A 24,061-nucleotide genomic window follows, 5' to 3' on the forward strand; every position below is an offset into this window, starting at 1 on the left:
CTCCCCACCAACTACTTGTCTGTGCCGAGGCCCAAGACCTAGCCATGAGTTGCTTTCTCCTGGCATAGCACGCTGTCGTTCCCCTGGGGCCTTTGCTCACACTGTCCTCTGCCTGTTATGGCCTCCTCTGCCACCCTCTAGGAAGGTTGTGCCCTTTGGAACAGACTGCCTTGCATCCCCCTGACCCCTCTTGAAATCAGAATTGATGTTCTCTCACTTGCTTTATTCTATACCTGTATTCTGTCCACGCTTCTGGAGCCAGCCGTGGTAGAGCTTTTGTAACACTGGTTCTGAATATTTATACTTCCATCTTTCTCTACCAGCTGAGTGTAAGACCTCTGATTGTTCTGTACCCCTAGGATCCGGCTTACAGAATCTCTGCTGAATGCATCATGCATCGGAGGCGTCGGAAGGTTGTAGGAATACTCTGGACGAAGCTGTGGTCTGTGCTTGGAGTGCAGAAGTCATCTCCCAGGAGCCCTTGATGCACGAGCATCAAGGTAGTGAACAGTGGTAGAGGGTAGAGGGTAGAGAGTGATTGCAAGAAAGGGGTGTCACAAAGCTTTGCGGGGGGTGGGCTGAGAAATGATGGCATGTTTGGGAAATGTTGAGGTACCCAAGAGGATGTGCTTTGGTGATTTTTACTGTTGCTTTTGTTAAACTGGAAGTAGTCACAGATACTAGTCAGGCCCTGTGTGAAAACAAAAACAAAAACAAAAAACAAAAAACAAAAAACAAAACAAACAAACAAACAAACAAAATGAAGCCTGATTGGAGAATGAGAGTTAGAGGGAAGAGGTGTTTTGAAGGTCAGTAGTGTTGTCTCGGAACGCTAGCGCAGTCTATTAGGGAGTGGGCGCTGGGGTACCTGGGTTCTGGAGTCTGGGAGACAGGTAGCTGAATCCAGGGAAGACATTGCTGTAGGAAGGACCAGAGAACTGAGGATGGTCCAGGGGAGAAAGGGTGCAGGCCTGGGTAGAGGCCGTGGAGACACAGAGAGACACAGTCGGAGAAACAAGCACAGAGGGGTGGGGCAGTGAGTGGCAACCGCTGAAGATGAGACGTGGTGGGAAACGAGGGGTCAAGAGTGACTCCAAGAGTTTATCTTGGATGTTTACATAAATAGTGTTGTCCTGATATGGAATGCATGAGGAAAATTCCATGTGGAGTTGTGGAAGCCACAGGAAAGGGTTTGTTCACAGAGGAGAGCTGGATACTGGTGGCGAGGGCTGAACTAATGTCCTAGAAGAGCTGTAATAGAAGGCTGTGATGGTAGTCATTGGGGCCTGGAGAAAGTCCAGCGCAGGGCAGCCCTGGAGTTAGCCAGTGATCCAGAGACAATGGCTCCTTTTCTCTCCTCATCCATCCAGCACACAGCCTGAGGTCGAATTGAAACTATGATTTATGCTCAGTAGCTTCATCTAATTAGAGCTGGCACAACTGACGGCCGGACCGACTCTTTTGAAAGAATTTGATAAAGAATTGAGCATCTTTAAAAAAAAGAAGAAGAAGAAGAACTGAGAGTCTCACATTAATCTTAATCCTCCTTTGTGTGAGTTGAGATGAGGGTAAGGAAGTAGCTGATGAAAGAGTCGGAAGAACAGGAAGTATTCATTCTTTAAAAACAGATGAGCTGTCAAGCACCCATCTGCCTGCACATAGCCCAAGGGTTCTTTACTGGGACAGCGTCCTCTACCAGGGCCAATATAGACTCTAGCAGGCTAGCAAAAACAAAACAAAACCTTAAAACCCAAACTCGCATATAACTAGGTGCCGCTGGTACAGCCTCCAGTTCCTTAAGACGATCCCGGCGAGAGAGTAAGTGTGGGTACTCAAAATGTGACCGGCCAAAGTTGCTTAGATTGAGAGGAAAATTCAGAAACTTCAGGGCATAAACCGAGATACTGTATCAGACAAACAGTAGGGGCTTATGTCACTGAACTGGGTGTGGGCTAGTTTGAGTATTGTGAAATTCACGCATGAGTCATGTGTGGTGTGACCTGCGCACAAGTCCTGTGCAGGAGGGCGCTGGCTGAGTTTGAAAATATTAAAAAGATACACATGTTGTAAGCGTAAGCCCTCGTAGAGAGTGTGAGCAATGTTGCTTTAGTTCACACTTGTAGCTTGAGAGTTCATACTGCTAATCTGGGATGAGGAAGTTGACAGGGAGGCAGAGGACACACCCAAAGATGTACATACACAGTGAAAAGAAACTGGATGGCATTACAGAAGAAGATGTGCCTGCAAGATGGAGCAGCCTCAAGTTACCCTGGACAGTCCGGATTAAATTTCAGCTTGTGTATTTTTGTCAGTGTTTTAGTCTTTGCAATGGCTTCCGAGTCACTGACATCTCACAGAACTGTAAGCAAGCACTAAATAATACCCGTGAGTACTGAGTGAGTTGTCCTAGCTACGAGGTAGAGACTGCATTGAGGGTGGGAAAGATGAGCATTTTTAGATGGCTAGGGGATTTAGAAGATGTCTAGTCAAAGACTGGTGGGACTGCTCTATCTGGTGAATAGAGAAATAGAGAAAATAAGCATCCTGCTGATAATAGTGGTGTTCACCAGTAATCCCAGCCCTCGGGAGCCTGACACAGCGTGGGCATAAGTCCTAGGCCAGTCTAAGCTAACACAGCAAGGTCTTTGTCACAAACAAGCAAACAAATGAGTCCGAGATGTATTTGGAGGGCTCTCTACTTTTCTCCATTCATTGGACAGCAAGGCCATCCAAAGGCCCAACTAGAAATCTGGGGTCACATTTGACTCTTTTCTTCTTCCCTTGCCCCCAATACTCTGTCACTCTGGGTCCCGAGTCTCCTCATTCTGACCTTTCCTTTGCTCACGTTGTCTCCCTTTCACAGGACTTTTGCAATAGCTTCCTAAGTAGTCACCCCACCCCAGGCTCTTCCCCATTCTCTGTCTTTCAAAACTGAAAAGCTAGTAGTCTTGCTCTTTTGTTTGAGACCATGAAATGGCTCTCAGTTTCACTTCTAAACCGAAGCAATACCTTAGCTGTGTATGTGCTGTGGCCGCCCTGGCAGCTCCGTACACAGCCCCGCACACAGCTCCGTACACAGCCCCGCACACAGCCCCGCACACAGCCCCGCACACAGCCCCGTACCAGGCCCGCACACGCCCCGCACCCAGCCCCGTACCCAGCCCCGCACACAGCCCCGCACACAGCTCCGCACACAGCCCCGTACACAGCCCCGCACACAGCCCCATACCCAGGCCTGCACACAGCCCCGCACACAGCCCCGTACACAGCCCCGCACCCAGCCCCGTACCCAGCTCCGCACACAGCCCCGCACACAGCCCCGCACACAGCCCCGCACACAGCCCCGCACACAGCCCCGCACTCAGCCCCGCACTCAGCCCCACACACAGCTCCGCACACAGCTCCGCACACAGCCCTGCACACAGCCCCGCACACAGCTCCGCACACAGCCCCGCACACAGCCCCACCAGCCCCACACGCCCCACCAGCCCCGCCACAGCCCCGCACACAGCCCCGCACACAGCCCCGCACACAGCCCCGCACACAGCCCCGCACACAGCCCCGCACACAGCCCGCACACAGCCCCGTCACACAGCCCCGCACACAGCCCCGCACACAGCCCCCCCACCCCCCACAGCCCCGCCACAGCCCCGCACACAGCCCCACACAGCTCCGCACACAGCCCCACACACAGCTCCGCACACAGCCCCACACACAGCCTGGCACACAGCCCCCCCCACAGCCCCGCACACAGCCCCGTACCCAGCCCCGCACACAGCCCTGCACACAGCTCCTGTATGGTCAAGGGTTTGCTTGCAGACTAGTTTGCTCCTGGCTTGGTGACCCTTGAATTCGGCAACACTATGGTACTTCTGAAGTCACCCCAGGGTTGTGCCATGCTATTCCATGCCTCTGTGCCTTGGCTTCTGCCGTTCTTTGTGCCCACAATGTCCTCCACTCCCACACCTGGCTGGCCTGGCCATCTGCATGAAATTTTTATTGCTGCTATTATGGATTGCCACCATCTCAGTGGTTCAAAGGCAATTGCACATCTTATTCTTTGGTGAGTAGGAGCATGAAATGAGATTGACCAGGCTGAAGTCCTGACGTCAGCAGGACTACTTACCTTCCAGGACTCACAGAAAATCTACTGTGAGCCGGGTGATGGTGGTGCACGCCTTTAATCCCAGCACTCGGGAGGCAGAGCCAGGTGGATCTCTGTGAGTTCGAGGCCAGCCTGGGCTACCAGGAAAGGTGCAAAGCTATGCAGAGAAACCCTGTCTTGAAAAACAAAAAATCCACTGTTTGCCGTTTTCTTGTTCTAGCGAGAGATGGCCAACACCCCCCCCTCCTTTTTTCAATGGTTGTATAACTCTACCCTGCTTCCACTTTAGATCTCTTCCTCTCACATTCCTGCCTCTTTTTTTTTTTTTTAAGTAGAAGACCCCACGAGGCCCACATGAGTCATCTAAGTTTCTCGTCTCCCTTGAATTTGTCATATGCAGGAAATGTCCCCACTGCCAGGTAAGCTCACATTTACAGATTTAGAGTGGGGACACGTTTGGGAAGCATCCAACGCTGTAGAATGCTCTTTGGAGCCTCCTCACCAAGCTGTCACGTGCATACCACCATGGTCGCCTTGACATGCCTGTTTGCTTCTAAAGCATATCTTGTTTCCCTGTTGTGCCTTGGCTTCCTGGGGGACAACTTATTTATCTTCATCCCCCCCCCAACCCCACCCAGGCCTAGTTCACTACAGGGCACACACTAAGTATGAGCTAACTTTATTTATCAAAAGCCAAAGTTCCAGGCACTGTGATGACTCATTTTCGTGTTACTTGGGCTTGAAGATTTAGTTAATGACTAAAGCTGTACTATGACTTTATGTGGTAGTGCAGGCCTTTAATGAAGCATGAAGTGGCAGAGGCAGGTGCATCTCTGTGAGATCAAGGCCAGCCTGGTCTACACAGGGAGTTCTAGGCCAATCAAGGCTACACAATGAGACCCTGCCTCAACACACAAACGAAATATATGAGAGCTACAGATAAGAACGTTTTCCCTCTTACATATCTTCTGTGATCTTCTCAAGGCAGAATAAATCACTTCCTCATTTGAGTCACAAAGGTAGCACGTATCTGTCTACTTGACACGCTTTATGTTGTGTTTTACTTTGTTGCATTGTATTTGTTCTTAGCTTGTGTATGCCAGTGCCAGGCGAACGGCAAGTGTTCAACACTGTTTATTAAATGACCCTGAGTGCATAAGCAGAAGAGCGTGGAGGGCAGCAGAAAGAAGCCCAAGATGGAAAGGGCACCTTTGAGGACCAGTAAGGAGGAAGGGAGAGACTGAGGGGACACTTGCAGGGTGTTTACAAGACTCGAGGACACGGTGTGATGCTGGCTGCAGCTAGTAGTTACCTTCTGATCAGAGAGTGAATGGTTCCAAACACACTGAGCTCTGGACCTGAGTAATCAACAAGAAAGGCCACTGCGTCTGACCATTAAGCAAACCTAGACACTGCAGCAAGCATGGCTTTGGAGGGTCCCCTCTGAGCCTTGGGTCTACTCCTGTTTTTAAATGAGCCATGCAAATAAAAGGAAAACCAGAGCTTACCTGGGATCATGCTGCCTGAGTACCTGATGACGATGACCCTAACCAGTTCTATGTTGGGGTGGGAGTCTTGTTTTTTTGTGTGTGGTACAGAGGGGTTCCAAGTACTGGGAGGTAGGAACAGCTCTCAGGGAAAGCAGTGTCCAACACGGCATGCTCTCCCTTTAGTAAGCAGAGACTTTCAATATGGAGCACAATCTGGCTGTCCTGGCTCTTTAGCATCAAAAGTTAAGGGCCAAAGTCTGGCTTCAGAACTCAGAGCAGTTTCTCTTCCATGGGACTTTTTTGGGATGATAGCATTTCTTTGGGTAAGGCAGGTCTCCTCTGCCTGCCTTGAGCTTGGCTCTTCTGTCTTCCATTAACAGTGCCTTTAGCCACATCTTTAACCTATGATCTGCCTGGCCAAACTGTGTAGCCAGAGGTGTGTCCTGACCCCCCACAAAGTCTTACCTAGATAAACTCCTGTGTCTGCCACTCTCTTGGATTTTTGCCCTAAAGAATTTTGCCTATCATCTGTTTTTACTATCTGTACATGTAGTTTCCTAGATCAGTTGACAGACATCAGATATGTGAGATGTTCCCAACAGGAGTCAGGATGGTTCTTGAGGAATAAAATAATTAATTAAAAATTGTATAAAGTTCATATATACATGCAGTCACACAGGCTGCCACCTGTTCCAGTCTGCCGCAGAGGTCCAAGAACCAAGAACACTGCCACCAGACGGGGGAAGACATGTGTCCTGGCTCTAGAAGAGAATATCTGCCCTTCCCCCACCTCTGTGTTTTACTGGAGTCTTCACTGGGTCTAATGATGCTCACCCACACTGGTGGGTGTGCTCCGAGAGCACCAATGCCATTGCTATCCTGTTCCAGAAACAGACACACCCTAAATCAATGTGCTACCAGCTTTCTGGGCGATTCTTAGCCTAGTACCATTGACGTACAAAATCAAACACCATAAGGTAGTATTAACATTTCAGGAGTGAGAGAAAAATAAACAAATCTAAGAAGCTTCCTCAGAAGAGCAATAAAGAAAAGACAGACACTGTAAGGGAGGAGGCTGCACCTCAAGCATCAAGGCGAGCATAGACGAGCATAGGAGAGCACTTAGGGAGGAAAGGGGCAGTCATGGTAGATTAGAAGAGTGACAGCAGCTTGGGGAGAGATTCCCAACTCAGCAAGTGACAGTGAGCTGCTCCTTAGTTTAGCCTCAGTGTTTATGTTTCCTGTAGAAAGTACACCAGTGTTTCCTCCTCCTCCTCCTCCTCCTCCTCCTCCTCCTCCTCCTCCTCCTTTCTTTTTTCTTCTGGTTTTGGCAGCCTTAACTCAGGCTGGCTTCTGATCTTTGGCAATCTCCTTGCCTCAGGCTCCCAAGCGTTGGGTAGCATGAAACCACCATAGCTACATTTTTTCCATCCAGGCAGCTGCCCACTTTTCTCTCCTGCTTCAGCAGCTTTTATGCTGATTACCCACCTGTAGCTAACTCCTCCCCCACGTTTTGCAACACAAGACAAGAAAAACACTGCCCAGATTGTGTTTGTGGAAGCCTCTTTCATGACATCCTTTCAACGGGTTGGGCAATTTAAATGATGCAGTCGTCATCGTGACTAACTCATTACCACGCTTGAGGGAAACCTGAACATCCTTAACCTACTTTTGAAAAGAGAGGCAAGAAAATTATAGAAGTGGGAATAATCCGAGAGGAACAGGCTATCTTTGAATGACAGATGCTAGAAGTTCCTTAGCTCAAGCTGGGACAACATAACAGAGAGCTCAAGGGGAGCCCAGCAATCTTCTGTGTCTACTCATTCTTCTAATCTTTGACTTCTTTGACTTTCGAATCCTTGCCTGTCAGTTCAGACAACTCATCCATGGTGGGGGTTCATCTTCAGCACTTGAATCCTGTCATTTCCTTCTCTCTTAGTCTCCTGCACTCCCATCCTGAGTGCTGAAGTTGGGATGATGCTGAGTTGGAAAACTGAAGAGGAAAGATGAATGTGCCACAGTGTCCACTTAGAAACTACAGCCAAGTCTTGGCAACTTATCCGTGGTAAATCTTGCTTGCTTTCAGCTTTATGTTGACTTTATCACCCACTCTTGTGTGCTTAACTCTATGACGGATGTTATCTCGAGCTCTGTGTACTCATAATGCCAAGGCTAGAAGCTGAACAAAGAAATACTCAAGAAAATCTACTTTTACGTGTCATGTCAACTAGGAAAAAAAATAGTTGTTTTAGTGAATCTGGTATTGTTTTAGAAATGAACAACATTTATATCTTGCTAAAAATAGTCAGACATATAGACACAACTTCATTCTTCCTTTCTGGCCATACTTACACTCTCTAGAGAGAGAGGAGGAAGAGGGAAGATTTTAAAAGCACCATTCTTAGGAAAGGTCCAAATCTCGTGTGAATGTTTGACTTTAGGGATCAGGGAATTATCTCTACCCAGAAAGATGCAATTGAAAGGGGGCCATGACTGAAGTAGTGTAGACAAGGACAGTTAGTGAGTCATCAGACAATCTTCCAACTCCAGGCCATTTGCACATTATGACATCATTTTAAAGTCTTATAGATTATTAGAACATTAAACATGTCCATTCAACTCAATCATACTCTTTCAATATATTGGGTATTTATGGGATGCCCTGGAAAGCAGCACATGCGGATTTTAATCCTCGCTAACTCATTGGTTGATTTTTGTAACCTTTAGTCTGTTCACTTCTCCAGGATGTTTTGAATAATAGAAAGCAGACAAGCTAGCTGTAGAATTATTGCAATGTAAGTTCAAGCCTCTCCTCTACTGTGTCAGCGTGTGGACCTTGAACAAGCTGTTTAACTTCTCTAAGTCCTTGTGCCTTTATTTGTTGAAAGAAAAGGTATCTCTCTTTTGGAAAATCTGAAAGAACGTGATGAGATTATGTGTTTGAAATATCACTTAGGAGCCGTTACGTACATGTCTGCTCTGTAGGAAAGTCAGAAAACATGAGGCGAGCTCTTTGGCTAACCATGCTTCCTAACCTCATGGTATCACTAGAGAATGAAATACAGGCCAGCCACATAGTAACTTACCACAAAGTAAGTTCCTTTGGTCTCTGTAGTATCTGGCCAATACAGAAGTCAGCATAGGCATGGAGGGCAGGGAGGGAGGTGAGAGAGAGGGAGAATATGGAGAAAGGCAGTAGACTGGTTCTGCCCTTTCTCTGGGCAGAGAATTTCCTGGCACTCCTTTAGTGGTAGAGTATGATGGCTGCCTGCTGGAGTGTAGAAACCAAGCCATGCTACCAAAGTTGATCATTAATCCTGGATAACTGCCCCTGCAAGTATTTTGCCAAAGCAAGAAAGGGAGCTGCATTACCCACTGTTCAGTCCACAGAGCTGGCAAGCCACTGTGTCATCAAAGAAAGAGAGAGTCCTGAGAAGCAAAAGGCTGGGGTTCCACCTTTCAGTCAGGGAGTCCGTGGCTATGAGGTGGCAGACTGACTCTTGCTCATAGCCAAGTTTCCCTTTACAGCCTTCCTCTCTTTGTCTGCCTACTGCTGGGTTCCAGTGGTTGGGCAGGGAGTACCTGCTCAAGTCATCCTGTATTGCGTATGTGCTAGGTCTTAACACTTATTCAATAGACCGATATAGAAAGTCTTCTATGAGAGTAACAACGGTAAGAAGGTAGAGTGCTATGTAGGCAGATTTTTCTTTGGGGACCACCAGCTCACAAAAAAATGACATGGAGACTTTTTATTAATTATGAAAGTTCAGCCTTAGCTTAGGCTTATTTCTAACTAGCTCTTATAACTTAAATTAACTGGTTATTTTTTAATCTATGTTCTTCCACGCACTTGTTACCTCATCTCCATTATGCCCATCCTGGTTATTCAGCGTCTGGATGGCAACTCTGCCTTTCTTCTTCCCAGAGCTCTCTCTGCCCAGAAGTCCTGCTATACCTCCTGCCTAGCTATTGACCATTTAGCTTTTCATTAAACTGATCACAGAAACGCATCTTCACACAGTGTAAAGAAATATTCCACAACACTTCTTCAGCAGCTACTTGTTCAATTATTGTTAAAAGGTATAGAAGTCAGATTTGGAGGAGCTCAGGAAGGGAACCACTAGTCTAAGGAGGCTTCAGAGATTAGACGAGGCTTTGAAACAGGACTCCACAGGTGATAAAACAATGGGCAGGGAGAAGGAAAAAAAAAGCATTCTGGGCAAAGAAAGTACATACAGAAAGGTCAGAAGGCCAGTCCACAGCCTGATTGGGAGTGCCCAGTAATTTGATGGCCCCAGAACACAGTTTGTGCTGGACAGCAGCAGGAAAGGAGTGAATGTGACCAGCAGTCAAGGGATCACTATGTCAGTCTACAGAGGCATGAACCAGTTGGAGGGATGGGTTTTAAGTTTGGAGTCATAAAATGCTCTTGTGCTTTGGAAAGTCCTGTGAGATTAAAGTCATCAAGAGACTGACCAAGTGTGAGAAGGGAGACTATGAGGTTCAGTGAGGTTGTTGGTGCTGTTACGTGGTGATGTCACAAACAGGTCAAGAAGGATAAGGACTGAGAATCTGTCTGTTAGATTTGGCAGTTGGAAGTCTGGTGACACATAGAAGTAATTTCATTAAAACCATTTCAACAGAGTGGAGAAAACCAAAGGTTCTGACCAGCAACATCAGCAAAACCCTAGTGAATCTGGTCAGTTTCAGGGACTTCCTGACACTATTTTAAGTTTACCTTCCTGCATAGTGAACTTCCCCACAGAATGGAATGTTTCAATCTCGTGAGAAATTGTCACATAATAAGTTTTTTCCCTTGTTAGCTGGGTGCCCTCTAATTCAGTGTACCTGTAAACACTGAGATCACATGATGTCATCTCCACAGGACTCCATGCACTCTCCTTTGGATTTGTTTCCTGCATATATTTCTATTATGACACCTCATTTTGTTGGGCTGATTTTGATGTGCTATCCATCCTCCCAAGTAACTGGAAGCTTCTCGGGAATAGGAACTGCCTTGTCTATCTCTAGTTCAAAATTACTTTTACATGGTAGACGCTCTCTACATGTAGGAAGGTAAAGCTGTCAGGGGTAAACTGTAGCAAGGGGTGGCAAGGGGTAAAGTGCCCCCTCAAGAGGGTTGAGCAGAGTTCAAGTCTGAGGGGAGGGCCTGGGAATTCTTAGATGGCCGGCTCGCATAGACGTGAGGGTGAGAGCCGACCTGACACAGGAGGTGATGGTGGAGCTGGGACACGTCTTTGATGAAGTAGGAAGTGAAGCCTTTTGCTGGGAAGGAAACGAGGAACAGAAAGAAGGAAAGAGCAGTGTGACAAAGCTCATCTGCACCGTGGAGGGGGCAGAGTGCACTGGGGGAAAGGGCAGCGGGGGATCCTTTCAGGTGACTGTCCTCACTGACTGGAGACGAGGAGGGGCCCACTGCTTCGTCCTGCTGACGTCGGCCATGAAAGCAGAGGTAGGATAGACACCGTCCCCAGGGCTTGTCCCTTCAGTAAGGTAGACGACTTCTGAACACCGATCCCAAACTACAGAGGAAGTATTTGACATTCACGTATCAACTAACACCAGAGTATTCCGTAGACGGTAACAATGCTGCACATGGCATCTATGTAGCCACAAGGGAAAACAGAATCTATGGGCTACCCAAGGAAAGCAGGATCCAGACTAGGAAGTGTCTGGATTACCACTCCATAGAAATGCACATATGAGTGGGTGCAGAGGTGACTCAGTTGATAAAGTACTTGCTGTAAAGCCTGAGGCTCTGAGTTCGAATTGCCAGCACTCCTGTGAAAAGCCAGGTGGAGTGGTTGTGCACGCCTATCATCCAGGGCTGGTAGGGGGAGCCTTGGGACTTCTGGCCAGCTAGTCCACCTGACTCAGTGAGCTCTGAGTCCAGTGAGAGACTGTATCTCCAAAAATAAGATGGAGAGTGATTGAGAAACACACTTGGCATCATTCTGATCACACACACACACACACACACATACACACACACACACATACACACACACACACACACACACACACACACACACACACACACACACACACACGGGTGGGGGAATGCCTATGAAGAACATCTGAATAAATACCCCAAAACTATCAGTGGTAATATTATCATAAGATATTTTAAAATTGACATTTTTATGTCTATAATTAAAGTTATGGGCAAGAAATAGAATTGATTCTTTATTGGATTTATCTCCTGCTAGGCAGAGAATATAGAAGAGACTCTTTCAAAATTAAAAGTTGTAGCATAGAACCAATCACCGAAGTTGTCTGGGCTTCCCCGGGGCAGGCACAGTGGGGAAGATGGCCAAGCCTTGCTTCGTTCGGCAGTGGAGGCTGATGAACAGAAATTTGGTTGCCATGCTTTAGGGGAGCGCAGAGGTCTGTGGTCTCGTAAGGACGGTGGAAGACCTGGCTCTTGATAAGTGGAAGACAACACACTTAGGGCTCCAATGAGTCCTCTGAGGGGAGTAGTGTCTTAGTTGGGCTGAGTTGCCACGCTCGTGGTGTCTCCTCATAGCAATGGAACACACACTAAAACAGGCTGCTTTGGCTCTCCGAGGCAGAGATCCGTGGCCATGCCGATGGGCCGGGGCTTAAGCCTGTGTCGTATAGAAGATTAATGGTCTTCGTTCACTTCTCTGTAAAGTGAGAACAATGCACACTTGGAAGCTGCACATGACAACCAAAGTACTAAGTGTGGCATTGGACTGGTGTAGGCATGGCATCAACACTGGCTGCCCAGGTCATTAGTGTTGTTATTGCTAAAAATCTATGAATATTCACAATGTAGAGGGACCAATTTGGACTGTGGATGCTTTGAACTCAGGGAGGTGGCCCGAGGCCTGCTTCTCTTGCTTCTGGGATGTTGCTGTGGTCTCCTTTGGGAGGGGAATGGGGATGTGCAAGGGGGAACTCCATATTGGTTCTTCTTTTGCTCCTGTTCATGCTACTTCCCTGCATCTGAGCAGGTGCACCGCTGCCCCAGGACACCCTTTCACCTTCCTGTTCTTCTGTTCTGTGTTTCTTTTCTTCAAGTTTTCTTACTTCCCTTTTCTCCTCAAAACCCAAAGAGGATAGGTGACTAAGGAACAATACTATCTTCTTCGTGTTTGCGCTTTTTTTGAAACTGAAAAGTAAAAGTTGGTTTCTTAATGCCAGCACTTGGAGTTTGCCTAAGTACATCCATATCTATCTTACTAGTTCTTTTATTCATGCCTGTTCTCTAGCTGGAGAGAAGGCTCTATGGATAAAGGTGCTGCTGCCAAGTGTGAAGACCGGAGTTCGATCCCTAGGACCCACATGGACTCTTGAAGGTTGTACTCACACACACACACACACACACACACACACCCACACACACACACACACAACTAAATAAGCAAATCAATAACGTATGATAAGAATGTCTATTCTCACCAGGGTGGTGGTGGGCGACGGCGGCCGGCGGCGGTGTGGCGCGGGTGGCGGCGGGGGGGCGGCGGGGCGGCGGCGGCGGCGGCGGCACACGCCTTTAATCCCAGCACTCGGGAGGCAGAGGCAGGCAGATGGTTGTGAGTTCGAGGCCAGCCTGGTCTATGAAGCAAGTTCCAGGACAGCCAGGGATACACAGAGAAACCCTGTCTCGAAAACAAAAAACCAGGCAGGCAGATGGTTGTGAGTTCGAGACCAGCCTGGTCTATGGAGCAAGTTCTAGGACAGCCAGGGATACACAGAGAAACCCTGTCTCGAAAACAAAAAAACCAGAATAATAACAACAACGAAAAGAATGTCTATTCACCCAACCATTTGTTTTCAGAAAATCTCACAAATGATGACAGTGACAGCCATCAGAACAGACAAGGATGGAGTCACTTCAGGTACCCCTGTCCTGCACAGAGGTGTGGTTCACCCTCAGAGCTCTTCTGCACACTGGTTGCCCCTTCCCAGACTCAGACACAGATCTTAATGCGAGAAACAGTCTCTGGCTTGCCACCATTTGCTCTTTGATTTCTGCTTCAATGTCCAGCAACTGTTCTGAGAGGGAAAGACACACACAGGCTTGAAGGCAACAGGGTCATGCCAGGGACCTCAGCAAGATGAGAGGGGTCACACCTCCAACATCGCCAACACAGCAAAACGATGAAAAGCAAAAGCAAGCTGATATCCGGGATATTTGAGTGCAAACACACCTCACCTGCCAATATCCAGTCGCATACTTCACCCCATGTTCACCAAAACTACTGGGGGCACCCATGGTTTCATCCAAAACCCCATTTGCATGTTTATAAGCCCATTATCTTCAGCGGCAGATACCTATCTGGGCCCAGCAATTACCACCCGTCTCTTTGCATACATTAGCAGCCATACACACCACTGATTTGTACTTTCCTATAAAATTACTCTTTCCCTTTTTAATTAGGGTGTTTTCAGAGGCACCCCTATGGTTAAGGTTGTGTTCGCTTCTATTATAAATATCTGTTGCCAGCCAATAATTACCTCCTGATGAATTACTTACTCAGAAGGAGATGGTTAATGCTCACTTTTATAAAAAGGGATTCCCCTTCATTACTCCTGGTGCCTCCACAGTCATACTTCATTAATCGTCTTGGGATTCTGCATAGTATGCAAACGTCCCTTTTGTTTCAGAGGTTGTCGATGTGGACCTGCCCTTCTGTTGTACAACGATGTTCTACATTCGAGGGAGAAACTATCTGAGAGTCTGGACCTCACTCTGCAAGAATTTCTTGGCTACTCATGAAGGCAAAAGGCAAGACGATGGGTAGAGACAATGGGATCGTTTCTGTGAACAAATGCCATAACATTCCATAAAGGTCTGGAGTTGCATCACCATGTTAGTGACTGAAGCCATGAGACTCAGCCAATAATACCGTGGGTTTGATAATTGCATAGTTGTGGGTTTATGATGCTCTGGAGTCGGAGAGCTGCCTTGGCACATACAGGTCAGCCATTTATGTGCATGTGTGTTTTGTATTTATGAGATGTGTGCACCTACTTAGGAAGTGAAGTATAATATTTCTCGTGTAAAATATGGAAGAGAAGTTTAAAAGTCAAGTGATGCTCCGATGCTAACATGTTAGCTTTCCTCACCTTTTGAAGAGCACAGGATCCCTACTTAAAAATTCAAAGGTCCCATTTGTTTGTCATGCAGCACATGCCTGTGAGGGAGAGGGTCCCTTAAAGCAGTGGCTCTCAACCTGTGGGTCGTGACCCCTTTGGGGGGGTTTCCTAGGGGTCGCCTAAGACTGTCAGAAAACACAGATATATACGTTACAATTCCTAACAGTAGCAAAATTACAGGTATGAAGTAGCAACAAAAATAATTTTATGGTTGGGGGATCACAACATGGGGAGTTGCGTGAAAGGGTCCCATCGTTAGGAGGGTTGAGAACCACTGTCTTAAAGATGACTCCAAATTTCCTTTCTTTAATATTGAATGAGAAACGTATGTTTGTAAAAGGGAAAAGTACATTAAGACACCCAAATTATAGTATCTTATATTACTTATATGCTTCGTTAAAGCAGGGCAGTTGGGTCTATATTCAGAGTGGATCTGATTGGTTGGTCTGTTTGACAGCCAATTGGAATCTTGAGGTTAATTCTTGCCTACTGAAACTTGTCATCTGTTTAGCTAAACTGCACAGAACATTCAGAGGGTAGAGTGCTTTGGTTTTGTTTTGCTTCATGTTTGGTTTTTTAAAAATAATTTATAATTTATTTTTTTATGTCATGTGTGTTTTGCTTGCATGTATGTCTGTGTGAGGGTGTTGGATCCCCTGGAACTGGAAACAGATGGTTGTGAGCTACCATGTAGGTGCTGGGATTTGAACCCAGGTCCTCTGGGAGAGCAGCTGGTGCTCTTAACCGCTGAGCCATCTCTCCAACTCTCACGTTTGTTTTTAAGACAAGGTTTTGCCTCATAGTCCATGCCAAAACTGAACTTCCTTTGAACCTTGATTCTCCTTGTTTCCACCTACTGAATGCTGGGATTACAGGCCTGGAGAATGAGGGTCTTTACTGAGAACTTTGTTGAGGGGAAAAAAAAAACCATTTCTGGGGGGCTGCAAACCTGAAGAGATAAATAAGAGATGGCCCCTGTCTTCAAACTGTTCTCAATTAGTTATGCCAGCCACCTTGGTCCCATCATTCAGGATAAGGACTTGATACAAGTGGCCTTGAAATTAATCTCAGTGCGGTCTATGTTCTCAGGGCCCTGTAGTTTATCTCTGTTGTAGCTGTGGTGTTACTCTGTGTTCTCCACAGAGCGGGAGGGAGCTGCAACTCATTTTTATTTGTATTGCTGCAGAGTCAAGGACACGCTCTGCAGAATGCAAGCTCTCAAAACGGCTTTAAAAGAGGAAAGTACACGTGCTTGGTCAGATTTCCCAGTTGTGGGGGCTCAGCTTGCCCTGTGCCAGTTCAAAGGTGGCCAGAAGCTGGTGCCCTGTGGCTGCAGGGCCCTGCGCCCTCACTGGCACCTTGAGAATGCTTGTGCTGTTGTGCCCTATGCAATGAGACGGAAAAGTGTGAAGCCAAGGGATTTGTGTCTTAGCTCTGTCGTTCATTGCTTATTTCACCTCGGGCAAGACACTTTATCTTCATTTTTTTTTTCTTCCATCTGTGAGATGAAGATAATAATGACTGGTCTGTCTATTTCCCACGGCTGCTTTGAGGAGTGACAGAGATAATACACCTGAAAGTGCGTGGGGAAAGTAGAAAGCACCATCCAAAAAGAAGGCATTTTAAAAAGAAACCTCACTTGTAGTTCCTGCCTCCACTAACATCTCATCCCATATCCTTAGATTCCTGCGTTAGGTGGTGAGATATGTAGTGTAGGTCAGCTCGGGTTTGAGCCCTGTTGAGACTCCCTACTTCAGTCTCTATAATATCTGGCCGATCGTGTCTGGAATTCTCCAAGACACAGTCTCACACCTGCTCTCAATTCATGTGGACACATATATTCACTTCCCACACATTCATTTCAACACATAGGGGACATACACACATACACGCATACTCACACACAAACACACACATACACACACACTCATACACAAACACACACATACACACATACTCATATATAAACACACATACACACACACTCATACACACATACAAACATATACACACACTCATATAAACACACACATACTCACACACTCATACACACATACACACACACTCATACACAAACACATACAAACATACACAGACACTCATACACAAACACAAACACACACATACATGTACACTCATACACGAACACACACCCGGGCTCAATGGCTTCTGGAGGAAAGAAAATGAATGTGTTCAGCTGGCTGAGATGGCACACTTGTAATCCCAACACTTGGAAGGCAGAGAAGGGAAGAAGGACCAGAAATCTCCATCCTTGGTGACATAGCATGTTTATGACTAGCCTGTCTCAGAAGAGAAACCCCAATCAAACCCAAATAAAACAAAACTGAAGTCAAAACACGACAACCTTGCTATCATATATTATTGAACATTTCTGCATATAAACGCCCTAAGGACTGGGACAGGCTAGACAAGTGAAGTCTCTGCCCTTGAGTGTGTCAGGACCTGTTGGTTCTGAGAGGACAGACTGGAGAGCAGACAAGCCCTCATTTCTGTTCTTACTGCGGGAGGAACTATTATGTGTGGGTTTTAAATAATAGGGGCTTATCTGTGTATTTGAAGTTTTGAGTAAAACCAAAGTCATTGGCAGGCCTTGTTCATATTTCTGTACCAACTGACTAGGAGTTTTGACAGGGCTCTGGAGGCAGAGTATGTTTTCAGATGAAAGTTTGTGGGATCCCATTTTTCTTCGCACCAGTGAAGCTATGGATCACCAAAGACTTGCAGCTGCTCTGATTGGCTACAGGACTCCCCCAAGGTGTCCCTGCCAATCTCTCCTATGAGGAGGATTTGCTTTGATTAGGAGCTTTGTCCTCAGGAGAAGAGTGATCCCCAGTCTTGCTACACTGCTCAGCATATTTGGGACTGAGCTTTGCAGGCAGGTTCAGGCCTTTCACATTTTCAGGCTATGGCTCAGGCTTTGGGATGCTACTACCGGCCACCCTGGCTTCTGCTAGGCAGCGGGAAAACAGATGCATACAGGGACATTTAGACTTCCCCCAGAGAAGAGGCCGACTGCAAGAGTGCAAGGCTGTGGTGGTGCTGTGGATCAGCCAGGCTACCCCCAGCTCTCCCAAAGGTAGACAACCACTGTAACTCCTGAACACAGCATCCCCTTCCAGCTACGCTGATTTCTTACCTACTTATCTCCTCTGTCAAACTTCCGTTCTCTTCCTTTTGCTAGCCTTTATCTGGAAATGGAGTCTTCCTGTCCCAAGGTAGCGAGGTCATGGCAATTCCTGAATGTTACTCTTGCTCTCTCACTTGTGCTAATCCTGGAGACCAAGCCCATCTTTCCGAGTCCTCACAGCTCCTGCTTAGAGTCTTGTCTTCCCAGTTCAGGTACAAACTCCCATCTCCCTTGCTTACCTGCTTTCACAGACTGTCCCTGGGACAGATGTAAGCCTCTAAATGTGAGAAGTACCTGCTCACCTGATTGGTTATTTCTTCATCTGATTGATCATTTGATCCTCTGATTCTTAGTTTACTTATTATTGGCTTCTTCCCGAAACTTTCCATGACTACTTCTGGGCTGAACTCATAGCATACTTGATAGGATTATAATCTTTTTTACTTGTCCCTTTTCATTCCTTCTTCCATTTATAATATTTACACATTATGTTAAACTTATTGCTTACTGGAACATATGCAATAAGCTTAACATTCCAACAATTCAACAGAAGTCATGTAATATTTTCTTTGTGTGTATGTGTATGTGTGTGTGTGTGTGTGTGTGTGTGTGTGTGTGTGTATGTGTGTGCATGCAAATGGGTGTGCATGTATCTGCAGGTATGCAAGCATATGTATATACATGTGTATAGAGATCAGAAGATAATCTTGGATGGTATTATCAGGAATGCCATCCACTTTATTTTGAGACAGAGCCTCTCATTGGCCCAGAGCTCATCAATTATGCTCTATTGGCTGGTTAGCAAGCTCCTGGGACCTTCCCGTCTCTGCCTCCCTCACGCTGGGATTAGAAGCACATGCCACCATGCTTGGTTTTGTTTTAAGACTTAGTTTTAATATATTACACGATGGGGATTGTGCACATATGTTTGGGTACCCATGAGGCCAGAAGTCTTTGAACCCCTAGAACTGGAGCTATATGAGGTTGTGAGTCACTTGACATGGGTGCTGGGAACCAAACTTTGGTCGTCAGGAAGAGCAGAGCTCTTAACCAATAAACCATTTTCTGCAACCCTCCCCCACCTTTTAAGGCAAGGGAGGTCAAACCCAGGTCCCCATGCTTGTGAGGCAATCGCTTTACCTGCTGAGCTGTATCCCCAGCCCTGATAGTTACTTTCTTTAAAGCTGTTACCATGAGGAACACATCTATTTTAATAATTGTCATAGCTACAGTCATTTCTGGAGCTGCCATTCAAAGATGGGTATCTTTTATTTCTTTTGTGTATACTCTAGCTGTGACAAATCCGATCTTTGCAGGTCAATTTAAAATTTACATGCAGCAACTCACTGTTTACTCTCTTAGTGAGTAAAGTGGATGATCAGACTGGTAAAACTGTGCGTCAACAAATGAAAGTTAGTGTTACTATTTTTCTTTAAACACACTGCACGAGCAGAAATTGCAAAGTGATTTTTTTTTTTTTTACTAACTATGCTGTTTAAATTTAATTTTATGCGTATGGGTGCTTTGCCTACGTGTATTTCTGTACAACATGTGCATGGCTGGTGCCTGTGGACACAGGAGAAGAACTGGAGTTACAGACAGTTGTGAACCACTATGTGGGTGCTAGGAATTGAGCCCTGGTCCTCTGCAAGAGCAGCAAGTGCTCTTAACCACTGAGCCCCCTCTCTAGCCCTCAATTATGCCATTTTTAAAAGGGGGTTCTAGGATCCTGATGTGACTGCAGTAATAGTAAATACTTGCTTATCTCTCCTAAAGTAATATGCATGTGTATATGAATGTATTTATGTGACATATGGCATATGTGTATATGGTGTACTATATGTGTGTAGTATATGGTATGTGTGATATATGATGTATGCGTGTATGGTGTATAGACATTGTGTGTGGAGGCCAGAGGATGTCAGGTAGTCTGCTCTCTCACTCTCCACCTTATTCCCTTGAGAAGGGGTTTTCTTACTGAACTAGGTTGCCAGCCAGCAAGCCCCAGAGCTCCTAACTCCACCCCCTAGAGCTGTTTCCGGCATGTACATAGTCAAACCTGACTTTTAATGTCAGTGTTGGGATTCGAACTCAGACCCTGCTGAGCCATTTCTAGGTTTTTTGTTTGTTTGGTTTTTATTTTTTTTTCAAGACAGGGTTTCCCTGTATAACAGCCCTCACTGTCCTGGAACTTGATTTGTAGACCAGGCTGGCCTGGAACTCACAGAGATCTGCCTGCCTCTACCTCCTGAGTGCTGGGATTAAAGGCCTGTGCAACCACATCTATCCCTATAGTACTTAAAACGCAGTTTTCATGTTCACACCAACTTGCAATTGCTGAGAGGTATTCTGCATTTTAGTTCACTATCTAGTGTGTGGTAGACACTGGTGATGAAGGTCATGGTCCTTGGCCGTAAATACTTTCCAAGGTAGTTAAGAAGACAGAAATACAAACACTCCTGTGTGGCTCATGCAATTCAGTGTAGTTGTTAATTTCACCTATTCTACAAACACATTTATAACCAGGCCAGATCACACCCTCTACTCTCACTTTGAAATAACCACTTTTAGGGTAATGGCTTTTTCTTCTTTTTAAAACTATGTACACAAACATCCATAAGAAATGAATAGCATTATTTTGAAAATTTTACATATATATAATGGTATTCTTAGAGCGTCCCTCTGCAATTTGTGTTTTCATCGTCATTTTGGTTTTAAGGTTGACGTATATGAGGATGGTGTTTTCAACTATTGTATGCACTTCACGTATAATTATGCATTATTCATCTGGTCCCCAAGGGTGGGGCATTTAGGTTGCTCTCAACTCTCAGCTATTGATAGGTTACAGAGAGTATACTTGGCTCTTCTTACCATTTTCTACACCTTTGACTCGCGTTTCGAGCTCCGGCTGTCATGATACCTGTCCCATGGAAGCCCCCCTAAATTGTCTTCGTGTAGCAAAGTGCCCCGAGCACTTTGCTACACGAAGTTCATTACACGAACTAAAAACGGGTAGATGGATGGACGGACAGACGAACGAACGAACGAGCCCTACAGAGCATCTCAGGGAATAATGTCCTCTTAAGTGGACTTTGGCGCCTTTGCCCCCCGCCCTCCTTTGACAGCCCTGCCTCTGCTCTCCCTCATTCTTCTAACCAGCCAAGGAGTGTGTAGGTGTACGGAGCATGAGGTCTGCCTCTCCCTACAAGTTCAGGATCCCGGCAAACACCAGCAGCGTTTGATGTTGGGCGCTTCAGCCACCCCCTGCTCCGAGCTCAACCGGGCGGGCCGGGAGGGCTGACTGCTGTGTGCTGCTCGCGCAGATCCCTCCGCGCGCGGCCGGCCGGCGCTTCTTTCTGCGGGAAACCCCTGGGCGCGCGGCCGCGGCGGCGGGGGCGGAGCCTCGTGGTGGGAGGAGGCCCAGGCGGAAGGACACGCGAGCCACCCAGCCGCACCGCGCCGCGCAGCCAGAAACTTTCAGCCAAACTTCGGGCGGCGGCCTGACTGCGCGGAGTGCCGGGGCGACGCAGCGGGAGCTCGGGGACTTGGCGAGCCGCGGGGACAGGGTAGCGCACGCGAGAGCGGGGCTCCTGGTCGGGACCCGCTCCCCATGCGGATCTGCGCGGGCGGCGGCCGCGAAGATGCCCTCTCTGCGTCCCGCCGCGTTGCGGGCGCTGCTGTGGCTCTGGCTGTGCGGCGCGGGCCCCGCGCGCGGTGAGTACCGGGCACCCGGGAGACCATCCCTCTGTCTCTGCGCTCCGCGGGCTGCGCCCGCTAAGCTGCCCGGTTCGGGCCTCGAATCTTGGCGTCGCGTAGCGTCTCCGGTTCCGCGTTTGCGGGGTCCCGGGCGAGCAGCGAGCGGCCCGAGGTGCTAGTGTGGCCGGGAGGGCGGCAAGGGCTTGCGGCGCGCCCGGCTTTTGACACCCGGATCGATCGGTCTGTCCCAGGGAGGAGTTGGGCGTGGGGCTCAGGTCTTGGAGAGGTGGAGGCAGCAGTGGGGGAACTGGTGTGGCAGCGTGCTGAGCCACATGATTGAAAATCTCAACTGCTGTTATTCTTTCCGAGGCGCGGAGCTCTTGCTGCGGTTCCAGTGTGCGTCCAGCCCCAGGAATGTGGTGTGACAATCCCCAACTCCTCCAACCTGGCAGCAGCTTGTTGCTCTTTTGGCACCGTTGGGGGTGGGGCAGGGGTAGGCGAGGAAAAGTGGAGACGTTGATCCAGAGTGCCTGCTTAGAAAGGCTGGTTATGTGTGGTTGGATATTCCGTGCAGCCTCACTAACACGGTGTGAGCCAGGAAAGGAAATCGAATCGTACTTTACCTACCCCACCCACATCTTTAGATTTTTTACATTTCTTTGGAATGTTGTATGGAAAGGACTTGGGCTTTGGAGCCTAGCTCTGTAATCCTGGATTCAAATCTACTGTATTAACTCACCAATAAAATGGGGATGAAATTACCCAGCTAATAGGATTAATTAAAAGAATGTATATTAAACCTGTAGCGCTTAAAAGATGTTCAGAAAGTCCTTTCAGCGTAGCGTGTTAGTCTTTCTGAATGAAGTCTGCGCTTCCAGTGGAGTTTACCTTGTACAACATGTCTGTTGAACTGGAAGGGGCCTCCCTTTGCTCAAGAAGAGTTAACTTTCAGAAAAAACACCCTGGTACATCTTTTCAGAGAAAGGGTGAGTTTCAGAAAAATACGGTCTTTGTTCATTGTAACAGGCAGCTGACATGCCAATCGCAGATGTTTTGAGCAGGACTTGATTATTTATCACCTGCAAACAGTGCTGGGTTGTTCAGCAACAACCAGATACTTTTTGGGAAGTTCAAATGTCTTACATTGCTGGGTCCCTAGGTTTCCAGAAGCCAGCCAGGAGGCTTTGTGAGGATGAACAGTTTCTGAAACTTTTACTAAAAACTCATTGGTGGTGGCATTTTTGCCTTGCCCTTTTCTTTGAGTGAAGCTGTTGGCCTTAAGTGTAGAATTAGGGTCCAGAGGTGTATAATTAGTGTGATTTTTCTGAGGATTACAATCCTTGGTCCACCATGACTTGGGTTTTACTTAGTAAAATGATAACTTTAGTCTTCATGACCTGTGTCTCTTCCCTTATGAAACAGGATTAAAAGCATAACTTTTTTTTTTTTAAAATAGATTATTGCAGGGACTAATAAGTAGGACTGTAAAGTGATTTGCAAACATGCATGCTAAGACTGGTGACAGAAATGGGTGACACTGTGACATGGGCTTGCCTTCCTTTTGAGCCCCAGCGTGTTGGACTCATGTGGTCCCCGACTTCTGCTCCTGTGAGCCACTGCTGTTACTGATTATCTTTTCTGGGGCTCAGGTTGAGTGTGAGTCCAGTTGGCTCCAGTGACTGGATTTAGGCATTTTGAATTTTAGATGTTCTTTAGATGCTAAACTATTATTGTCATAGAAGAGATTAAAGAGCCCATCGTTGGCACAAATCTTAAATCTTCCCAGAGTCTAGCAGTGAATCTTCCCGATCTATTATGGTCTGTTTTGCCAAGGTACCAATTATAACTCTCCCTCCCTAACTTTTGGGTGCTCCCGTGTTTGGCTTGTGGCCAGTTGTTAATTTAATCATCACTGGTTCCTACGGCAAGGAACTGTCAACCCATCTGTCTGATTGTCTGAACAGCTATCCTGGACCACCCCTTCTGGTTTTCTTTTGCTCTTCTGTGGGTGTGACTCCCTGGTTTTACTGTCATCTAGATGTATGCTCAGGTGAATCCCTACCATGAGTGTTTTCCCCTTTAGGGTGGAGATGAAATTTACCCCATAACTATTTCCCATTTTTCCCCCTTGAGGGGAGGGGAGGTGGATTGGTGGCAGGATCTCTTGTTTTATGATGTTAAAAAAAATACTTACCGGTGTCTTGGTGGTGTCTTTCTTTCTGCCTTCTCTGTGGCTTTGTTATTGTTCAGAGAAGCAGCCTTGGCTCACCTGGGTTGTCACTGACCTCAGGACCTTTAAAGAATTTCTGAGTGCAGTGGGATATGCTTGGACGCCTGAGAGCAGCCTTACAATACATCTTAAAAATAGCACACCCACAGAAATTTTATTTTGCCCACAAAATTTGCATTCATCTGGTTCCCACTCTCTGCCATTCCTGGTGACCCTCCTCCCTGCCCCTTCCATTGTGGCGGGAC

At 47.0% G+C, this 24,061-nt stretch overlaps 1 protein-coding gene and 1 long non-coding RNA gene across 3 annotated transcripts in view; both read left to right on the plus strand.

Annotated features, from left to right (window-relative positions):
• LOC119088203 overlaps nucleotides 1-14,791 on the plus strand; it is a 30,865-nt gene extending 16,074 nt beyond the window's left edge. Inside the window, exons 2-5 of one of the 2 annotated variants that reach the window (XR_005091811.1) lie at nucleotides 360-500; nucleotides 4,441-4,524; nucleotides 7,535-7,660; nucleotides 14,251-14,791. This is a non-coding gene — a long non-coding RNA (uncharacterized LOC119088203). The remainder of the gene's footprint in view (nucleotides 1-359; nucleotides 501-4,440; nucleotides 4,525-7,534; nucleotides 7,661-14,250) is intronic. The other variant, XR_005091812.1, reaches the window with a different exon arrangement.
• Nucleotides 14,792-21,158: 6,367 nt separating this feature from the next.
• The window catches only part of Notch2 (notch receptor 2), a 142,048-nt gene continuing 139,145 nt past the window's right edge, over nucleotides 21,159-24,061 (plus strand). The window contains 1 exon segment of the mRNA XM_028860929.2: nucleotides 21,159-21,604. Coding sequence (XP_028716762.1) covers nucleotides 21,532-21,604 — 73 coding nt within the window. The 5' untranslated portion in view covers nucleotides 21,159-21,531.

The sequence above is a fragment of the Peromyscus leucopus genome, chromosome 6, assembly GCF_004664715.2.
Source record: "Peromyscus leucopus breed LL Stock chromosome 6, UCI_PerLeu_2.1, whole genome shotgun sequence".
Classification (NCBI taxonomy): domain Eukaryota; kingdom Metazoa; phylum Chordata; class Mammalia; order Rodentia; family Cricetidae; genus Peromyscus; species Peromyscus leucopus.